We start from the raw sequence: 22,258 nt of genomic DNA, 5'->3' as shown, positions 1-22,258 counted from the left end.
GTCATTTTTCTGAGCCGGGTGAGTGCCCTTGAGAAAAAAACAATAGGAATACTGCCAAATTCCATATCTCAATAATTTACAAGTAAAACTGTAAATATAAGGTGTTCAAATTTAGACTTTTTCCATTTGAATTATACTTTTGTTTTTAGCCCAGAACAGGGCAACCTGCGGCTTCAGAGCCACATGCAGCTCTTTAGCCTCTCTCCAGTGGCTCCTTGTGGCTTTGACAGAATATCATATGGAAATGCAAACCGTTATTTTTTTTAAAATTTTAATTCTAATTTATTGTTGTAGGCCTAAAGTGATTCTTACAGTCTTCAACTTCAACCATTTTCTAACCGCTTCTCCTCTTGAGGGTCATAGGGGGGTTGGAGCCTATCGCCTATCCCAGCTGACATTAGGCGAGAGGCAGGGTACACCCCGGACAGGTCGCCAGACTATCACACATAGAGACAGAAAACCATTCACACTCACATTCACACCTACGGACAATTTAGAGTTATGAAAACCTATCCCCAACCTGCATGTCTTTGGACTGTGGGAGGAAGCCGGAGTACCCGGAGAAATCCCATGCTGACACGGGGAGACAGAAGGGCTCCCACACCTGGGATTGAACCAGGAACCCTCTTGCTGTGAGGCGATAGTGCTAACCACCACACCACCGTGCCGCGCAACTGTGAAAATGCATAGCCTAAACACCAATTTTTTAAAAAAAAGAAATTTGAACATTTTGTCAGCTAAAATGTACGTCATACGTCTGTGGCCTGGCACCTTTTCCTCTAAAAACATCACTAGCGATGGCCGCAGTAATTTTGAGTCTCCCTAGCTGGGCTATCTGTGGATTCCAAATCCAAAAAGGGTTTGTTAAAGCACCAAATAATCAAAAATAGCCCACTGCAGATTAGCCACCTTGTGCTAAACCATATTAATTGATGCTCATTTAGATCTAGTAGTAATGTTGACTTAAAAAGCTGTGTCATCTTTATAAAGAGGCTCAAAAATGTTCTCCAGACAGATTTTATTTTTTTTTTGTTTTTTTGGGCAAAATTGGCTCCTTTGATAGTAAAGGTTGCTGACCCCTGGTAAAGTTGGACCATTTGGCAGTTTTTTTGCATTTTGCACGCTGTAAAAATCTTGGGAAGGATATAAAAAGTAGGTTGTTTATTGATTTAAATTAATCCTCATGACTGTAAACATGCACCTTTAATCCTGTTATACGTGTTGAAGTGTATTAGTGTGAAATGTCTGACCGGAAGTAGTCTATTCTCACGCTGTGTGGCTTCACAGAGGTCTGTACTGCTCTGTGGTGTTTTTCTGGGAGGAGTGGGACAGCAGCCGTACAGGCAAAGAAAACAGCAATAAGCACCAACTAAACCCGTCTGTGTGGGACTTTGGACGGAACCGGACAGACGAAGGTCCCCGGGGATACCTTTCCTACACCGTCTTCTTAGGTTCTCACTTTTAATCACCGAGCAGTATCCGGGACTCATGGATAAAAGGAGAGCAGGCGGAGACGACGACATCAAAGGGGCTCCCGGGTCATTAGATATATCTATAGCACCGTGCAGACCGAGATTTAACCCGCAAGAGCCGAGCAGCCGCTCAGAAAAGGAATGAGGTTTGTAACGACACAGTTTTGTTAATTGTCTGGAGCCTCTTGGTCGGTTTTTTTTTTCAGGGGGAAGAAAAGACGTACGCACGCGCGTCAGGCTGCTCATAAAAACAACAGTAAAGGCCAGTGTTTCTGAGCCGTGCCCTCCCATGCCAAAGAAGAGCCACAGTTTCCACAGCCTTAGTTTTGTAGCGTTGTCTTGTTTTCCTCAGACAGCCTCAGTAAATGCTGCACCTCTCTCTTTTTCTTTGTTACTCAGACAAACACAAGCAGGCAGCTCCAGCTGAGGCAACCCTCCCCTGTATGCTTCTTTTTAAGGGAAACTTTTCAACCTCATTTTTTAAGTGCTGAAAGTTGAAGTAGGAAAACCCCTTTTGTAGAGATCCTCCTCCTCCCATCCCTCCCTCCACAATAAGAGACACATCGTAGGTATGGAGGACCAGGCCGGCATGATGCTGGGTCATATTGGACTAACTGGACTGTCCCATGAAGATGTGGATGATCCCGACAACATGAGGAAACATCTCAACCTGGGTCAGCCGCAGCAGGACATTGGCGACATCCTCCAGCAGATCATGGTCATCACAGATGAGAGTCTGGATGAAGCCCAGGCCAGGTAATAACACAAGGCCTGATAGAGGGCAGAACATGTTTAAGAGCTGGTGTTGGGTCTGCACAGGGTCAAATCATCATCACAGTATCCCCTCAAGCATGCATGGTTTTACACACACAAGCATCCACAATACTGTTGGAATTTGTGTGCCCCTTCTCCAGCTGTGCATCACCACCTTTCACCCCACGAGCCTAATCAACAGCATTCAATGCAAAGCTGCTGGACTCCATAGCTGTCCATAGTAGAGCTTTGCCTGAAAAATTATGACTATCTAAATAGTTGCAGATTCCTTTTCTTTTAATCGAATAACTAAATGAGTTGTATGCTTTTGGTTTCGAGTTAAGTTGAACAGTGGAATGCAGTTCACTAGTTTCAACATCACATGGTTCATTGTATATGTGATTTTTCTTACATTTGCAACACCAATAGGCGACATTATCCTTATTATTATTTATCATTTCAATTATATCAGCCAACTCCTGTCACTAACAGCAGTATTTTGCTCAAAATAGCATCTTGACAGAGGCAATACTGGAATACATGTTTAGGAAAACCAATTAATCTATGAGAATACAAGATATACCCTTTAAAAATAAATAAATACATTAGTCCAGCCACATTTTTGTGTCAGTCACACATCCAATGCTATCTACTGTAATGCAGTGTCTGTCTACCACCCTCTGCTTATGATCTTTTTTGACGTTACATTGTGATTTAATTTCATTGAATCTCTTTTCTTCCTGAAGAATTCTTTGTATTACATACATAGTTTTTTAACAAGTTGGCATAAAACATCCTACACCAAGTTGTGTAGAGTTTTTAAAAGCAATAAGGACATGTGACAGGATCCACAAATTTAAAAACTGGCAAAAACAGTAAGAAAACAGCATATTTCCGATCAAATATATGTAGGAAAAGAATGACATACCCATGCCTCAGTGATTTAACAAAGTGTCACAACACTGGTAGAGTATCAGTATTGCATTAGAAGACAACAGTATGACATTATATGGCACTATTGATTATTTGTGCCATCCATTTTACACGTAGACTTCCATTTTAAGTTTCAGAGTTTCTGCATGATTGTGCATATGTCTTCTCTGTCTTCACTGAGGTGAGTAAGTTCAGATGAATTAGACAGCTATGTGCTCAGGCCTGTTTTCAGTCAAAGGCTTCAGGTCTGGTTGCACACTCACATATCTGAATCCAGTCTGTTCAGCACTGACTTGCTATGTGTCTCCATGATCTATTGTTGATGGATGTCAGTGTCTGTAACCAATAGAGTATGACGTCTACCAAAGAATGGTCAATAATTCACAGTCTCTGTCTTTCTGCCTTTATTTTTTCCATTTAAGGAAACATGCTTTAAACTGCCACAGAATGAAGCCTGCTCTCTTCAGTGTCCTGTGTGAGGTCAAAGAAAGGATAGGTAAGTTGTCTACTCGCTTCCTGGTGTCTTTATATTTTCTCATCAGCCAGTTAGGTGGTCCCCAAACAATCAGTAAGTCAGTATGTTTGCCGTTTTCCATTGAGGCATGCAAAAAAAAGTTTTTTCTTCATGAATTCAAGGTAACACTGCAGACTAACTGATATACAATTGGTCATTTCGTGGGTGAAGTATTCCTTAAACTTTATGAATGTGCACAAGCAGCATAAACTGACAGCAGGATGGTTGTTGCAGAGATTTTATCCAAATATTTGATTCTGACATTCAGTCTGACCCCAGACGCAGCAGTGAATTAGAATTTACAGTAAAGGGCCCAAATTTGTGTTTTACTTGTGATATAATCATCTTTAGGTGGCTTTTCAGTGGAGAACTCCTTCCACCAGAAAGCACAGAGAACTGTGGGAGCTACAGAGCAGCCCTTGTTATTACCTCATTTCATTCACTTAGCTTGAATTGGGAACCCTGTGGTCGGCACCAGGAGGGATGCAGAGTTTCCAAGGCAACTAGTTGTCTTACCTACTCACTGTCATTCAGCTTTTTTAACACTTTAACAGCCTGGATTTACCGAACCAGCCACAAAGTTGCTTTTATCTGCCTGTTGAGCTCAGTTGTGTATTTCTCACAGCACAGTACTGGCTCAGAGAAAGCCTATCGTTGCCTTTGGTGTTCCCACGAAACTCTCTGATTTCTCTATCCTGTCTGTTGCCATTTGTTCCCACTGAAGACGTAAATTTTTCAAAACTGGCTACAAATGTATAGTTTGTTTAAAAACGACTGATTAATATCCCTGAGCAGCTGGACAATGGAAGTTTTGCCTAAGGGGTAATCTCCTGGTCTGAGAAGTGAAGCCAATGCGCCAGTGCTTTTAACCTGCATTCTTGCTAATGGCCTGCAGAGGGCGACTCCACTGGTTGCAAAAAACAAGTCAGATTGTGGAGAAGTCAATGAGAAAATGACCCTACTTGCCACTTTATTTATTACCTCAGTTAATATTTTCCTAATGAGATCATGGTCTCACTGTCTAGTTTCAAGTCCTCTTCAATACAGCATGATATTCGTTTTGTAAATTATGGTCCCATTTAGAGAGAAGTAGACGATAAAGCAGGGTATGCTTTAGGCCAGGGTAGGCAACCTGCAGCTCTGGAGCCACATGCGGCTATTTAGACCCTCTCCATTGGCTTCCTGTGGCTTTAAGATAAAATTATATGGAATTCAATAAGTTATGTTTTTAACATTTAGATTTTCATTTGTTTCATTTGTTGATTATTGCACTATACAGCTGTAAAAATGTGTGGCCTATACATTGAATTAAAATTGTTTTAATGTTTCATCAACTAAATTCTGCATCAAATGTCTATGACATGGTGCCTTTTCCTCTAAATTTTGCTGAACTTCAGTAGCAGTGGCCTGGAGTCTCTCTACTAAGGCTAGCTATGGATTCCAAATCCAAAAAAGGAATAGTTTTGGGAGAAAATAGAGGATTTAATAATGTGTTGACAGATTCATTTGCTTTCACCACCAACGCTGCAAAGTTAAAGTACTGAATAATTATAGATAGCCCCTTGCAGAGTAGCCACCATGTAGTAAATCATATTAATACATTTTCATGAAGACCTTTTGTAATGTTGATGGGCTAATTTAGACTTGATATTCAAATATGTTTTGCGGCTCCAGATAATTTTCTTTTTTTGGCCAGTATTGGCTCTTTTAATATTAAAGGTTGTCGACCCCTGCTTGAGGCCATGGCTACCTTGTGGTTGACAAGTTTAGCATGCATGGTGTCCCCAGGTACTCAATCAGATCCACCCCTCGTTCCTCCACAGCTCCGCCCTCTCGTCCGAATATGGTCATTTCTGGCTCCATAAAACAAGATGACGTCGGCCAAATTGCCACGCTCAAGGCTTCAAATGGGAGTCCACAACAGTGCATTTGTTGGACTATTAGTCCAGAACTCTGGATTGTTGAAGTGGTAATGACTCATATTTAATTAAGCAGATTATTTAAGCGTTTAACTGGTATGAATGATCAAATGTATTTTGAACCCTTGGTCGGTATCTTGATTCACACACAGACAATTGTTCATTCTACTTTCCACTGGTGCCTCGTTGCTCCTTCACACTGATTTGACCAATTCTATTATGATGAAAACTCTTAAAGAAACGCATTGCTCTGAAAAACATTTTTATGGCTATGAAGTTTTAAGGACAGTCTGCACATCTAGATTGTAGTGAAAGTTTATAATATATATTACTCCTCTCTCTGTCAAGTTGGTGCTGCCATCCTGCTGTCAGTGTCTCGTTCTCTTCCTGAGTCTCAAGTTAGAACCATTAAAAATAACTCCTCACATGACAGCGACAGTCCAAGACACTGCTGTTTTTATTAGAATATGTGCTTCCTGCACCGTCCTCTGGTCCTTCCTGACTTCTTTGTCATAGTATTCCCGATACAACTCTCTATTTTTACCATCCATATTTTCTGTGAGGATTACAATGTACAAAATAGGACAAAGTAAGAAAACAGAACAAAATGACAAGAGCGAGGGCGCGACAGATTGATGGATGAGTTGGAGGAAGAGGCAGTAATGGTTGCGTTTCATGGATTGGCAGACAGTTGATAATCTCCAGACCCCTGAGTACTGTCAGTCTTCACTGCTAACAGACTCTCAGTGGGGGGACAGTTTACCACCCACGGCTCCAACTGGGCTCACAAAGCTGGATTTACTCCCTCTGTTCCACGAGGTGTCACGGACCACAGCTCATGTCTTTATCCTTTATCCCACTGTGTGTGAGCGTGTTGTGTTTGTACACACAGTTATTGATTAACCCAAACTCTGGATTAAAAATGAGTGAAAAGTAATTAACAGTAATTGGACCTGCCCCCTTTTGAATGTAGTTGTCTCTCCTTTTCTCTCATGTTGTCCTTCCTGCTTTGACTCCTGTGTTATACACTCAGTTACTAGTTTATAATGTAAATCCAGCTAAAACTTGTGCAGTCTAATACAACTGTCCTGCAGTAAATCCTTCCTTCATGAAGATTAAAATGTTAAGTGCTTGTTGAAACAGTTTTGTTGGCTATTGACACCCATCCCGAAACACATAATAATAGATCCCACTGCGAGCTGTGATTGGCTTGTACTCTTTACACTGAGGCACCCAGTTTGGAGGTGGTTAGGATCACGGCAAATAAGTCATGTTAGGGCTAGTACTAGGTATGTTCTCTGAGATTAAAATAGTAGATTTATGAGAAAACATACAAACGTACTGCCAGAGAGTGTCAGGTGACGTAGTATAAAGAGTGACACAGTCCATGGAGGGAGTGAGATGCGGTGGGTGAATGGGTCAGACAAAGGAGACTGGGGTTCGAGTTCCGTGTGAGTCAACGTTGGCTTATTATTTTTAGACTAAGCTGACACATTATTTTCAGTTTTTAGGATGAATAAAGCTGCTGAATGCACACTGTGTACACAGAATAGCTGAATAGACCCTTTGTGTCGATGTCATATTTCGATGTCACCAGGGCGCCCAGGAATATACATCAAGCCAAAGCCAAATCGGCTATTTATACTCCAGGTGTGAGTAGCACTGTTGGCTACAGACACCTGGGTACAAGCAGCATCTGCAACAAAAGACACACCACCATAAGAAACACCTCTCAGTACACCTAATAAACTCTATGTGTATTTTACTGTCACAGTAAATGAAAAACTTGTGTTTCTTTAAATGCTTTTCCTTTCCAACTCAGATTTTTCTCTCAGAAAATTTAAGGGAAAAAAAAAAGGATGATTTATCGAGAAGTGAAAGAGAGGAACTGAAGTTAGTGAATGATGAGTCAGGGGAAAAGAGGGGCTGGGATGTTGGATGTATAAGTAGAGGAAGAAGGGAAAAGGGGGGATGCAGAGGTGGAGAAGCACTTCTCTTTAAACTGGTAATGATCCCTCTTTGCCCTCTGAGAAACTGATGGATTCTTCTTTACAGTCTGTGACCTGTAGCCATGGCAGACGCTCACACAGGTGCACCTGCCAGTCAGACACATGTATAACTTTGAGAGTTATTGGGTCATATTTTATCTATTAAGATTTTAATCTGGCACAACAGTGTGTTAGGTGCAGTATACTCATATTTGGATGAAATAATACAACCATGTGACTGTAATATGGTTAGGGAAATCACTAGTTTTAGATAAATTGGAGTCCATCACAGATTGTCAGTGTTTATAGACTGTGTGTGTGTGTGTGTGTGTGTGTGTGTGTGTGTGTGTGTGTGTGTGTGTGTGTGTGTGTGTGTGTGTTTTGTTAGCCAGATGCGGAGGCTGTCACTGCCCTCGTTGCAGGATTATGAATGTGATCTCTGGAAATACCTTGTAATTGCCACCTCATTTGCATAACTGTGTAAATTAACGACCTCTCAAATGAGCCTTAATTTTTCATCGGGTCTTTAGTTGCTCCTTAAGAGCTGCCGTTAATTAACAGCTGTGTGCGTGTGTGTGTGTTTGTGTGTGTGTGCAAGGATGCATGTGTATGTGTGGCTGTTTTTCTTTAAGGCATGGGGATGCCAAGGAAAGCTGGCATCACCAGCACAGCAACAGTTTCTGTTTTTATATGTAAACCTTCCTCCCGGCAGTGTTTTTTGCTGTCTGCGTCTCTCTCTGCTCCCACCTCGTATTTTTCTATCTCACTCCAGTTGCCCTAGAGCACAGACACCACTTGATCTCCTCACCGCCTCCAACAAATAGAGCTGTAACTGAGGTTTCTTATGTCGTCCAGTATTTATAGTATACTGTCAGCTCTTCTGGGATTATTCAACAATGGCTTCTCTGAAGTTTTCAGCTGCACTGTTTGTGCTTTATAGTTGATTTTAAGAGGCAAAGCTAAATTCCTTTGAAGGTTTTTGTATTGTTTCACTATCATTATCACCTTTAAGGCCTGTTGCAAGGGGTTGTCTAGGAAGACAGTGTGTAGGACATTTGAGATTAAAAACGGGCTTGTTTCTGGAGTGTCTTGCAGATTGATATTTTTTATGGAAATGCAGTTTTCAACCTTGTGTTTGAGGACGTTCTATTGATTGGACAGTTCAGAGAAAAGTGAGTCTGGAGCAAAATGAGAGAATCTGAATATAGTGAGCAAATGTGTTTGCTGTGGGTCATGTACTGTGAGATAGTGCTCTCTGCTGGCTGTGAAGGGAACCTTGGTTGTGCATAGATCACTCAAACTCCATCGAGTTGTTACAACTTGTGCTGTTAGGTATTCAGTGCACACCTAACTTAAAAACAAACCTTGTTTTCTGTGATTCTTTCATTACTTTATTATGAATTTGGTTCACAGCATGTTTGTACTTAAAATCATAACGCAGCATTAATTCAAATAGTTAAACAGTAAGACAAAGACTACAGAGATGTGGTAAGGAATTTAAATTTGACATATTGAAACAGGCTACTGATTGGAAGCAATTACAATATTTGGAAGCAGCTTAAAGTTTGACTGAAAGCCAGCAGGTTGTGTGCCTGATGTCATGTAGTAACTACTTTGTGTGCAGTGTGCTGTGCATCCTGTTTTTCCAGTTTACACAGCCGAGGCAGATTTTATGAATGAACATTTAAGTCTTACATAAGCAGGATATAGTTATTTTTCTGCTTCCCCTTTTCCTCTTCCGCTTTATTCACCCGTCAGTCTCTGCTCTCTAGTTCCTTCTGTTCTCAGTGCCTCTGATTAAAAGATGCTCCACATTTTGAACATATGAAGCATTGAACTCTGGATTTATTTAAATGGAAGTAGTGTTAGTACCACCTGGCAGTGTATCTGCTTGGCAAAACCCCTCAAAGCTGAACAAACAACAACATAATAATACAAATAAAGTACAGCATCGGGTGAGTATGGTACATGAAAATCAAATCTCATGTGTGACTGTTTCTGTCCGTCTCCGCAGCTCTGAGCATCCGAGGTGCCCAAGAAGAAGACAGTCCAGACCCTCAGATCATGCGACTGGACAACATGCTGTTAGCAGAGGGGGTTGCAGGTCCCGAGAGGGGCGGGGCCTCTGCAGCTGCAGCAGTGGTCGCTGCGGCAGCTGGAGGGTCGCCTAATGAGGGGAGCGTAGAACACGGGGAGTACAAAGAGAAGCTCGCTCAGATACGACGGATGTACCACTCTGAGCTGGAGAAATATCAACAGGTGGGATATTTTTATAGTGATTGTAAAACTGGAAAAGAAGTGGTGAACAAAGCTGTGATGCAACATGAGTAAAAGAAAATACATTAATTCTTTATTGTAATAATTACAGAATAGTTTCTTATTTTAATTCAGTATTACTTTACTGATCATTTCATACATTTGTATGAGTGTGCGCCTGACATCTTTTTTCAAATATGTATGACAGCTTAACATATGACTGAGCCACTCACACCTAAGTACAAGAAGTTTTTTCTAAATTTAATATTTTGGGTTTGATATGCCAGGGAAGCAAAGTTATGGATCCAGCAGGGTTTTGGGCACAAGTGCAGTGAGTAAAACCAGGCGGTTATCTTAAGGCTTAAATGGATTTGATAGTAAGAGAATCAAGAATATTTTTATTCAATTTTAACAAGGTTACACAATGCATATTCACAACAGGTATCAAACTTAAAGCATATAGATGACAGGGAACAAAGCATGAAATCTAATCACAACCCTCCCCATTCCACTTACTCCTAAAAACAGCCGGAATATCGTCGATAGGACGGTCCTCCATCTCCTGAATAGTACAAAAAATGACAGATGAGGGTGAGAGATGCCTCTTAAAAGGCAGGTTCAGAATGATGGGGTACTTTATCAGAGTATACACTGACAGAAAGCACCAAGAACAAGAAACTAACACAAAATCTTCAATTTAACTGACAGCTCTGGAAGTATTTCAGAAAGGGGCCCCAAACCTTATGGATTTTTTTTTATATCTGAGTTACAAATTGAGTAGCAAATCTTTTCAAGATTAAGGCAGGACATGATATCCCTCAGCCACTGGACATGGGTGGGTGGAGCAGCATCCCTCCAACTGATTAGAACTGCCCGTCTGGCCAGCAGAGAGGCAAAAGACAGTGTAGGACGTTGGATGGGAGTCAGGTGTACATTATCCTCTCCGATGGTGCCAAAGAGGGGGAAGAAAGGGGTTAGGTTGCAGGTCGAAGTTGTGGATTGAGGGTGAGGTTTGGAAAATGTCCTTCCAGTACTTGTGAAAAAGAGAAGCCTCACCTCTTGAACATTTGTCACAACTAAGGCTCACATCTGGGTAAATATGTGAAAGTCTGACTTTAGACCAATGGGCTCTGTGCGTTTGAATTCTTTGTCTCTCTCTGTCACCTTCACACCTGACCTACTCACCTTTCCTCCCGTACAGGCATGCAATGAATTCACCGACCACGTGATGAACCTGCTGAGAGAACAGTCCCGCACGCGGCCCATCTCACCCAAAGAGATTGAGCGAATGGTGGGAATCATCCATCGCAAGTTCAGCACCATCCAGATGCAGTTAAAGCAGAGCACGTGTGAAGCCGTCATGATCCTACGCTCCAGGTTCCTGGATGCCAGGTGGGGTTTACACTTGTTTATTTTCCCTTATCCTCTCAGCTTTAATCCAGCCTTTGACAGCGCGCGAACAGCATCATGACAAAGAGTTTTTGCTGACAGTTAATTGTTGCTCTTCTCTGTCAGGCGGAAACGAAGAAACTTCAGCAAGCAAGCGGCAGAGATTTTGAATACATATTTTTACTCCCATCTGGCAAACCCCTACCCCAGTGAGGAGGCCAAGGAGGATCTGGCCAGGAAGTGCTCCATCACTGTTTCTCAGGTCAGGACGTCAAAGACACACTGGGGAAAAATAAGGAACTTTGGAGCATAAAGAAGTTGATAAAGTACCCATATTCACATACTTGGATGTGGTTTAGTGTAATGACAGCAGCTGGATTTCCTGGCTTACTTTTTTTAATTTGTCTTTACCTTTAACTCTCTCAGGTGGCCAACTGGTTTGGAAACAAGAGGATTCGCTATAAAAGGAACGTGGCAAAGTTGCAGGAGGAAGCTAACCGGTATGCTGTGAAGACAGCTGTGGACGCTGCTAGTGTATCTTTACAGGCGAGCCAAGCCAACTCCCCAGCCACACCAAACTCAGGTACACAACACACACACCTCCTGTTGCCAAGATAAATCCTGTTTTTACAATTTTCATCATGCGACTAAAACAAGGAAAAGAAAAAGGAAAGAAATAACTCTTAATCTTAGCCATAAGAATGTTGAGGACAAAATAACTTTTGCAAAGGTGAAAGATAATACTCTGAGGATATGCTGATGGAGATTGCTCCTAGATTGCTTTCGGCGACCCAGTGGGCAAAAAACCCCCCCAAAAACAAAACTCATGTGCCCCAACATGATGCCAAGAGACCATGAAGAATGTTGTCTTAATACAAAGAATAGAAATACAATTTAGCACATCAATAATTCTACAAATTAAAATATCATATTGAATTATATGATATGACTGTGAGCTTCTGCCCTCATTAAATTGTTCCGATATAGAGACTGTCTGCAGACTCCTCTCCAAATCAGGTGTGTGTTGCAGTACGACCACTGGGTTTATTTAAAGGGGACCTATTATGCTCACTTTCAGGTTCATACTTGTATTTTAGGTTTCTACGAGAACATTTTTTACATGCAGTCATGGTCAAAACATGCTTTATTTTCTCATACTGTCTGTGCTGGAAAACCTGTATTTGTCCTTTGTCTGAAGCGCTTCAATTTAGCGTCTGTCTCTTTAAGACCCTTCTCCCAGAAACATCCAGACAGCTCTGTCAGTGATTTGTCAGTGTTTCTGGGGTCTCCTGCATCTACTCTTCCTGTGTCTGTGCAGTCTTTGCAGCGGGGGAATTACTGTAACGGTGTATGGCGGCAATTTCTCCCATGAAAAATCAAAAAATTAAAGCTTGTAAACCAAAATTTTCACAACTGGACGTGTTCCTGCAGGAATATGATCCGACATTGGGGCGAAATTAACATCAGCAACCAAGATTACATGTGTCCCTGACGTTAGCATGTAGGTACATGTAGCAGTGTATGTAGTAGCCTGAAGCAGATGACCATATAAAGAGATCTGTTACAATCTGACATCAGCTCATCTCAAAAGTACAAAACACTGTTGGAAACAATATTCAGAGTGGTCTGAAGCCTCCCTGGGATTAGTTTTATATGTTAACCTCATTGGCTGAAACTTTGGCCACATTTAATATGAGTATCTGACTTTGCAACATTATATATATATATGGCAGGAACTAAGGAAAAGCATAATGGATCCCCTTTAGTGTAGCCATAAGTTGGACTAACTTTTAAAACTAGATTAAGTTCCTGCAATAAATTACAAAAAATTCCTCTTCCTCTTTGGCGGCCCTCCACCTGGTAATTCCCAAGTCACCCATCTAGCTCATGTATGTCTAAAACCAGCCCTGTGTGGAGCAGTATGCTGGTTAAAGTATTAAAATGTGTGTTCCCTGTACGCCAACAGGAGGATACCCAGCTCCGTGTTACACCCCTGACGGGAGGTTATGAGGACGTGCGTGGAGGAACTGTCTTCCCCCATCTCTGTGTCCATGTAAGTTGCTATGGTCACACACTGTTGCTATAGTTACACACTCTCCAAGTGAGTAGTCATGGTAACAGCCTTTCCCTGTATGCATGTATTATGGTGTGACACGTTCTGTAAACCCTGCTGATGTAGTTCCTCTACATATCCTGCACCACACCACCAACTGAAACTGGACACTGGGTTGATGGTGAGCTTTAAAAGGAAACATTCACATTAAAATTTAATTCTCCCACTCTGAACGTCTGTTTGTGCAGGGTGGTGACGGCTGGCAGGACTGGTGATTCCTCCTCTGATCTCCACCCACCCAGAGCAGCAGGGAGCAAGCACTACGTCACCTCCAGCTGATGCTCCACCTCCCCTCCCTGTCCTGCGCAACCCAGAATGTAGGCCGACCTCCAGCCGAGCCACAGACGGAGCATAACCAAATCTCTGCAACTTTATTCGTTTTTCTTTTCTAACATCTCTCTGAGTTTTTCAACCCCCTCACTTTACGAATGTGTTGACAGTTGTTGTTTTTTCTTTTTACTATTACTTACACCATTTTTCTTTGATTTTTTAAAAACAATAAATAAATAAATAAATGATAAAAAAGAACCTTTTTTTGATGTATTAGTCCACCTTTAGTGTATCATGCAATGTATAAAGGTTTAGGGCCTGTACGGAGCCTTGAACCAACTGTAGATTTATTTACAATTTTAATGTCTTTTTTTCTTTTAAGTTTTTTTTTTTAAGAAAAGGTTGTCGCTGAGAAAATGCAAATAAAAGTTCAACAGCAACAACAAAACATCTAAATGGCAGACATCACCAAAACTGAATAAAAGCATCGACTGTTGTTAAAATTTTCTTTGATTCAAACAAAGAGCTGTGTTTGACTTTGTTTCTATTTGTTTGAATGTAAATACAGTTTTGCTTTAACAGGTAATTAACGATTAGGAAGCAACTGAACCAAAGAGGCTTTAACCCAGGAGGTCAGGTTCAGTGTGGTGTGCTCATGTGCACACTTTTTTCATATTAACTTCATTGGCTTTTTGTTCATTTTTGAATAAACAGAACAAACGTCCACAAATAACATCCCCCATCTCCAATACACAACATTGTATGTAAAAGGAGAAACTAAACATTCAAAAATTTAAAACATGAATAAGCACTTGAAGTTATGTTAGGTGTCAGATCATATGTGTGTGTTTTTATCATAGTGCCCTCTAGTGTTCAGCAGAGCCACTGCATCTAATTGGCTTCTGGATATTTTGAAAAAAACAGACTTTTTTTTGTTTTGTTTTTACTGTCTCATAAGTTAGCTTAACTGTTGGATGTCAACAAATCATGACACCTGAGCAACAGACACAGGCTTTATCTAAATATAGCTGCTGAGATGGACAATTGTCCAGTATGTGATAATGCAGTGAGTGCTGCACAATGTAACAGATTGTTAGTATGATAAAATACCCCTAAATTGGTCAAATGTGTAAAACAAACAAACAAAACATTAGTGTGAATGTAATTATTACAATAAATTGTGATAATATCGTGACAGAATGCACCGTACATATGTAGTAGTAGTATGAGTCAAAGCGGCCACTTAAATAATTAGTTAAAACTACACTACGATCCATTACATTAAAAACTTTCATTACCTGTGCAATCTATTTACATGGACTTTTTATGCATTTTGTTGTTAAGCACACTGCCCAGTCAACTGAGGTCTATAATTAGTATTTTGTATGAGAGTGTTGATACAAACTATGATGTGAAATTACAGAGATCATACTTTCTTCAGTGATTTCTGATGGTTCTTTTGTGTTTTAATTGAGTTCTATACATATTTTTTTGATGTTTTAAAGGTCCAGTTTGCAGGATGTAGGGACATCTATTGGCAGAAATGGAACATAACATTCATTACTGTGTTTTTTATTAGTTTAAAATCACCTGAAAATATGAATCTTATTGTTGCGCTGCATTAGAAGTAGATGTTTATATCTACATACGAAGAGGGTCCTCTTCCACGCAGTCCGCCATGTTGTTTCTACAGTAGCCCAGAATGGACAAATCAAACACTGGCTTAAGATAGTGCCATCTGCATTTTTGCATTTTCATGTTGGCCACTAGCTTGGAAATTCAGACTCAAATCTAGAAAGATTTTGAGTCTGGCCCACCCTCCCAGCGGCGGCACTAACTGAGGCATCTTAAATGCCGCCGCACGCAACTGGATAGCACGATGGCCAATCAGAGCAAAAAACAAGGTGACGTATTCATTGCACTAAGCCCTATTTGTTTGCCGACCAGTGGGGCTAACCAAGCTCACCACTAGATGCCACTAAACCCCACACACCGGACCTTTACAGGCTTATCTCTAAACATTCTCCAGCTTTACTTCAGGTTACTAACATCTCGAATCCAGTGACAAAAATCTAAAAACTGAGACAAAACAATCACAGCTGTACCTTAAGAGTCCTTTGAACTCATCAGTCACTTATCACAAAATGACTGAAGAAGCCACAAAGTCCAGCTTTTGTACTTTTCACCAGTTTATGTCCTACAACTTTGGTCCATTTCATACAGCCTTAGTAACACAAGTTATTTGTCAGCGTTTACTCTTACTTTAATTAAAACAATTTATTATGAATAAAAGCAAACAAAAAAACAATAGTAAGACCGCAAAATAACCATATGGCAGTGAAACGCTTCATACGTGACTAGCGCTCGTGGACAATGTTTGAATAAGTTGGGGGTTAAAGGTTGACAGTGATTGTATGAAAAAGAGACAGAGAGACACAGTGAAGGACAGATTGTTCACAGGGGAGACAGTGGGACTGTTCTCTGGTCATCATGGATTTCTCACCTGGAGTTTTGATCCTGTGCTCACTGTTGTGTTCAGGTAATTAATCTGATTTACTTTGAACAGAATAACAGCTTCATTTGCTTGATGTCTAGAGATGTGTATTATTTTTGTACTTTTAAAAGGTCGGGTCGCACAAACTGATGCTCACACAGCAATAATTAGAAAAGCAGTGGTATAGTGGAGGGTATGGTCAGGTATACGGGGTATACTCATTTCTTTTAGCAGTATACCCACCTCAGCCGAAATCCATTGCAATATGAAGAAGATTATAACTCACCCATCTACCTAGAAGTGCAACCACCTCAATAACTACCTCTACACCACTGACAAAAAGTATAAACTTGAATAGCAGTGACCTTTTAGAGTGTTATCCTGATGACTGAATAATTCACAGACCTCACTAAAGAAATAGTTGCACAGATGCTGTTGACTTTGTGGGGGCATTTCTTGAAAAACACATTGGGGGGGAAGACCAACCCTTTAATATAGAAACTAAAATTAAAGTTTTTATTAAAGTGAAAATATCTCAGTATTTTTCTGTGACAAAATGTCTTGGAGAGAATCTAATTTCATTTCTCAACCTTTTTCATTTTTGCTTTCTCATCAAACGCACGTCGGCTCAGTCTGTGTATTTGCTCGGCATGTTTGCTTTGGGGTGGTGTGTGTTTATATTACCTGGACCTGTTTAAAGGTCCACTGAGTTGCACTGCACATGCATGTGTTCCCGCGTGCATGTGATGTCACCTGTTATCTCGTACGGTGCAGTGGCTGGTCAGGTTCCTGTCGTCTCAGTGGAGCCTCGGGCTGCTACTGTGCGCCAAGGGGAGTCTGCCAGCTTCAGATGCCAAGTGAAGAGCGGTGCGCAGCCAGTCCAACTGGAGTGGAAGAGAGGCAACAACCAAGCATTGCCAGGTCAGGAGTCATAACGTAGGCATTCTTCATCACCATATCACCATTTGGGAAGTTTCCCTGAATTCTACTTTTTCCTTCTAGACAATGCAAAGATTGGTCCTGATGGCTCTGTGCTGACGCTTGCCAACACCCAACCTGAAAGCCAGGGCCCGTACCGATGTGTGGGAGTCAACGCAGCAGGCCGTGGCACTGCCACCGCTACGCTGAACGTCAAATGTGAGCTTGTGTTCATTATTTAGTTCAGCCCACAACTTTGCTGTTCATGTTCACTAGCACAGAGTGACTAGCTAGTAAACAGAGTGGAGCATTTAGCAGCTGAAGAGCCAGATATTTCCTTCAACAGTTGATGGAGACCAAACACAGAGCATAAAGAGAGTGAATATAGGACTTACAGAGACACAACTTGCTCCATAAGTGCTGGATGTTTGCTAATATGTTCACCATACCAACCTATAAGTTGATGTACAGAAGCTGGGAATGACCCTAATGCCATTATCACACGATCACTAGTTAATTAAATATCTCGAAAAAAATGTTGATTTCCTCTTATTTCTTATGATGTCATAAGCCATGCCAGCATGCCTCTCTTGTTTGACTACTAAAAAGCGACATTTTTTTTCTCTAACGATGTAACTACAGCAAACAAAGCTTCACATTAATGCCTTGACTTACTGTTCATTAATGAATCCTCCCCAGCAGTTAAGACAGTGATCTTGAATGCTGAAATCAGATGTGATCAACTGAACCTGACTCTCATCTTCGTTCTTAGTAAATTTCCCATGATCTCAAGAAAACAAAAGTTTCTTGTGATAAATTATCTCAAGAAATGGGCCTTTTGTTTCCTTGAGAATCAACATAAAAGACCTGTTATCACAAGCAAACGAGCTTTGTTGTTCCGGGATAATGAATGATATAATTAACTAGTGATCTTGAGATAATGGCATTAAAAAAATAATTGCAAGCACGGCCGTTTTTGGCTTCCATGGTGAAGATATTCTATTCTATTTTATTTTGTTTTGTTTTATTTTATTTTATTCTATTTTATTTACAACGACAACACACATTAATCAACATTTCTGCAAATGTGCCAGTGTTAGCCTGCTGGCTACTTTTCAACTTTAGTCCTCTGGCAAGATGTTTTGAAACCAGTATGGTGTTCAAAGAAATCAGTTACAGCAGATTTAAGTCATGTCTGCGTGTCCTCTCTCTCAGATGCTCCTAAAGTGCGGCTGACACCAGCAGGGCCCCTGCGGGTCAGGATAGGTGAACCTGTGTCAGTGGAGTGTCGTGCCACAGGCAGGCCACGCCCCACGATGAGCTGGAAACGCCAAGGCTCCACCCTGCAGCTGGTTACCAAGGAGATAAATGATGCCAACATCATACAGGTGAAAAATTAACACACTCACAAGTGAATTTATTTTCACAATTAAGGATCACACAAAGAACATAACAAGGTCCGTCTCTGTTCTCAGTGGCCGGCGGTGCATCCAGACGACACAGGAGTTTATATTTGTCAGGCTGAGAACAATGAGGGGGTGACAGAGGTCAAAGTTGAGATCATTGTTGGGGGGGGGCCAGGAGCACCAGTGGCCTCAGTGAGCACTACAGACATTACAGCAGTGGAGGGACGCACGGTCACAATGGAGTGTCGGGCTACTGGTAAGATGGTTGTATGCTGGAGTGTGTGCGTCTCTCAGTGCTGTTCTCACTTCTCATTTTTCACTTCCTCCTCTCTTTGTCTTCCTCCTTCCAGGCTCCCCTCCTCCTGTCATCACCTGGTCCAAGCTGCGAGCACCGTTGCCATGGAAACACACAGTGGCCGGTGGAGTTTTGACACTGACCAGCGTGGGGCGCCAAGATTCAGGACAATACATCTGTAATGCAACCAACATACATGGCTACAGCGAAGCGTACACGCAGATGGAGGTGGAGAGTGAGTCCACAACATAGCGGATAAACACAGATACATCCAGACTGTCCCCGAGCATGATAACAGCAGCTGTCTTCTCCTTCATGCAGGTCCTCCGTATGCCACGACCCTGCCCGACCAGGTGAGGCTCCAACCTGGAGATGCCCTGCGCCTGCAGTGCCTCGCTCACGGCTCTCATCCCATTCAGTATGAGTGGAGCCGTGCGGGCAGGGCGACCCTGCCTCCAGGAGCACAGACCACAAAGGATGGAAAGCTGCTCATCAGCCGAGTTAAGCTGAGCGACAGTGGAACGTACAAATGCGTGGCCACCAACCACATCGGCACCAGTGAGGCCACGGCCAGAGTCACTATAAAAGGTGAGCTGGTGTTTGGGTTGAGGCAATGCAAAGACTATACAATAACTGATCTGACTTTCTCCTGTTTCTTTTACTGTCTAATCTTCTCTCCTTTTTTCTTTTTTGCAGCTTAATCCACTGACAAACTATGCAGCGCTTACAGCTTCTGCAAGTCTGGATTGTTGCCAACAAGATGATCAAACGGCTAATACTGAAAAAAAATTCTATATAATAGAGTCTTTTTTTTGCTGAATGAAAGTGAAAGATTTCAATGCTGTTTAAACCTTTGGTTTTATGGTGCTAATGGGTTTAAAGTTTGTACTTTTATAGAAAACTGATACTGTTGCCATTGTTGCTTCGCTCTCATCTCTCTCTTTGGAAAACTTTTCTCTGGGAGTCAGTGTAAACTGACATCCTACACTGTGTGTGAGTGTGAGTGTGTGTGTGTGTGTGTGTGGGAGTTTCTTTTGCTGGAATGCCTCTGCACCCTGTCTGCCTCCCTTCATGACATCTACTAAGTTGACACTGTTGCACTTCCAAAAATTGAGACAATAAGAAAAACCTGATCTAATGTGAAAGCCCTTGTTATACTATCAAATATGAAAACAATAAAGAACAATAAAGGTTTCATTACATTCAATGGAAAATTATATTCTACAAAATAGCTGTCTGAACTGAGGGGTGGGGGGTGGGTGTCAGAAAAGTGTGTGTGTGTGTGTGTGTGTGTGTGTGTGTGTGTACTGTTTTTGCAGCTAAAGAAAGGATAGTCTTACTGTTTTTTCCTGCATCACCCACAATGCGACACGACTGCTGACTCTTTGATGGGAGATGTGGGTTGTGTTATGCTAGTAGCAGCTAATGTAGCCCCGAGCTGTAGCCTCAAGCAAAGATGAGGAGCTGGCTACAGAAGTCTGGTAAACTCCCTTCCCTCGAACTGCACACACCCAGTTTCTGTTTTATTGTCAGATTTGGGCCTCAGCTGACTCTGACTTCACACAGCTGCCCCTGGAGCCACAGAAAGGATTTATACAACTGTTGTCACATATTAACAGACTTTGATGTGGAGTTCCCAACCATTTCAGCTATAAGGAATATAGGGCAAACTTGGATTCCCTTTTTTTAATGCGTTAATATGCACATTGGTAACTGTTTTTACATTTAAATATTAAGCTTTAAAGTGTGTTGTACCAGTGCAACACAGTTTATTATTTTGAAACATTAGTGGGGACGGCATTGTCTTTTTTCCAGCAGGTGTTCATCCTGTCCAATCATTTTCATGCACTCCCTTAATGTTTAAAATGTGCTGTTATTTTGCCTCATTAATGCCTCTATATCTGAAAGGGTGTATGCCAGGGGTCTAATCTGAACATTGCTTCTCAAGATCATTTCTTTAACCACATGGTGGCAATATGTAGCTTTAAGGCACACACCCATTGCCTCCCGGCCAAAGAAGAGCAATTTGAGCCTTCACACCCCAAGCAACTGGAGGGACAGATGCAGTGCACAATCAAGCTATTGTTTCGCAAATGACTACATGTCATCCCTAAGTTAAAAAAAGGGAAAAAAAACACTTGGCTGATCGCTGCAGCTCTCTGTGTAAATATGGCCCGTAAACTCCTCTCGGACAGGCAAAGTTCAGTTTGATCAGACAAACCTGTTGCAAAATGACGCACTAATGTTTGCGTTCGCAGAAGAGATTTAAAGCAGCTTCGACTAAATGAGGTGTTAGCTCGACATTTAGGGTTTGTGGCTGCAGCAGCCGCAGGTTGGAAAGTAGAGCTACCATTTCCAAAGCTGCTGCCAGGAAGGAGAGTATCTACTGTTTGTGATTGCGGCCTCCCTCGTGAAACGCCCAGCCTCCACGGAGGCTTTTTACCCTTTCCCTCCATCTTTACAAGCATCTTCAAAGCTGGGGAGGAAACATCTGCCCTCTGTCACCTCATTCCACCCACTCACTTCACAGACTGAGGGAGGCAGGGGGGGGGGGGGGATTGAAGGAGAGAAAATAAAACGCACAACAGAGGAAATCATACATGTTTAATTTAGACTGATAAAGAGCTATTGAGCTGGAACAGAGGGGGAAATGTTTCAGAGACAGAGGAAACTCTAATTCATTATATCTGATCCCCCTCTCCCTCTCTTTATACCATTGTATACATATTAAATGGACACGGACATATGGCCTCTAATGGAGTCTGATATAAACAGTGAGCTTCATAGGAGTTCAGATGACATCCCAGAAAAGGATGTGCGCACACACTCACACAGACAATTTGTCACAGTTTCAGAAGCATCGCGTTTAGTTTATATTACAGTAGGAGTACAAAACAGTGTTACATTTACTCTGGACCACACATTGCTTATGTTAGCCTTAAGAGGCGAGGAAAGGAAAGAAAAAACAAGCAATCAGTCTTGTAGCTATATCAGCACACAGGGAGGGCATAATATTCATTTTCCTCTACGCCATATATTCCAATCATAATTAAAAACTGTTGCTGTTTTTGGATATAGACCAGCGTGATGTCCCTGCTGTAATAACATGGGAAAACCAGATCATTCAGGAAGGAACCAATGAGGTGAGAGCTTCCTCAGGAAGTGATAGGTGGAAGAGGGGCCGCCTGTCAAGCTTGTTGCTATGGTTCCCACCTGGTGAACTCGGATAAGCTATGGCAGGGCAGCAGTCTGTAGAAACAACAGTTTCTTCAGGACGTAGGAAGCCGAGCTGATGGGCTGATAGGGAGTGGAGTTCCTGTATTGTGTTGGCTGCGGAGCCAAGTTGACTTCCAGAGTGCATAACATCACACGCCACCTTGAATCTGATCTCGCACTGTCTCAATGAAATGTTCCTGTTTCCCAACAGGAAGCCAAGACAATTTGACATGACGTGACTGAATTTGACAAATTGTTTCATATCAATCAGCTGAAGTGTTGTCATGCACAGAAAGAGGGAGAGCCAGTAATCCGTCTGTGA

At 41.8% G+C, this 22,258-nt stretch overlaps 2 protein-coding genes across 3 annotated transcripts; both read left to right on the top strand.

The window, feature by feature from the left end:
• The first annotated feature begins 1,265 nt into the window (after window positions 1–1,265).
• On the top strand, window positions 1,266–14,000 carry LOC126390083 (pre-B-cell leukemia transcription factor 1-like). Of its 2 annotated transcripts, XM_050044201.1 has the most exons (9): window positions 1,266–1,618; window positions 1,872–2,228; window positions 3,581–3,654; window positions 9,594–9,838; window positions 11,037–11,227; window positions 11,351–11,486; window positions 11,651–11,807; window positions 13,191–13,277; window positions 13,526–14,000. In XM_050044201.1, the coding sequence occupies exons 2-8, from the start codon at window positions 2,044–2,046 to the stop codon at window positions 13,232–13,234; spliced, it is 1,032 nt and encodes a 343-aa protein (XP_049900158.1). In that variant the 5' UTR covers window positions 1,266–1,618; window positions 1,872–2,043; the 3' UTR covers window positions 13,235–13,277; window positions 13,526–14,000. The 2 variants fall into 2 exon arrangements, with proteins under 2 accessions (XP_049900158.1, XP_049900157.1); XM_050044200.1 differs by having other exon boundaries at window positions 1,266–2,228.
• A 1,987-nt stretch (window positions 14,001–15,987) lies between these two features.
• On the top strand, window positions 15,988–19,922 carry LOC126390082 (basement membrane-specific heparan sulfate proteoglycan core protein-like). Its single transcript, XM_050044198.1, has 8 exons — window positions 15,988–16,146; window positions 16,876–17,022; window positions 17,104–17,238; window positions 18,235–18,407; window positions 18,495–18,681; window positions 18,776–18,955; window positions 19,042–19,308; window positions 19,417–19,922. Exons 1-8 carry the CDS (start codon window positions 16,098–16,100, stop codon window positions 19,419–19,421), a joined length of 1,143 nt encoding a protein of 380 aa, XP_049900155.1. The 5' UTR covers window positions 15,988–16,097; the 3' UTR covers window positions 19,422–19,922.
• The last annotated feature ends 2,336 nt before the right edge of the window (window positions 19,923–22,258 follow it).

Source organism: Epinephelus moara, chromosome 5 (genome assembly GCF_006386435.1).
Source record: "Epinephelus moara isolate mb chromosome 5, YSFRI_EMoa_1.0, whole genome shotgun sequence".
Classification (NCBI taxonomy): domain Eukaryota; kingdom Metazoa; phylum Chordata; class Actinopteri; order Perciformes; family Serranidae; genus Epinephelus; species Epinephelus moara.
The sequence above is the reverse complement of the archived record's forward strand: the minus strand, read 5'-3'. Positions and strand labels throughout refer to the sequence as shown.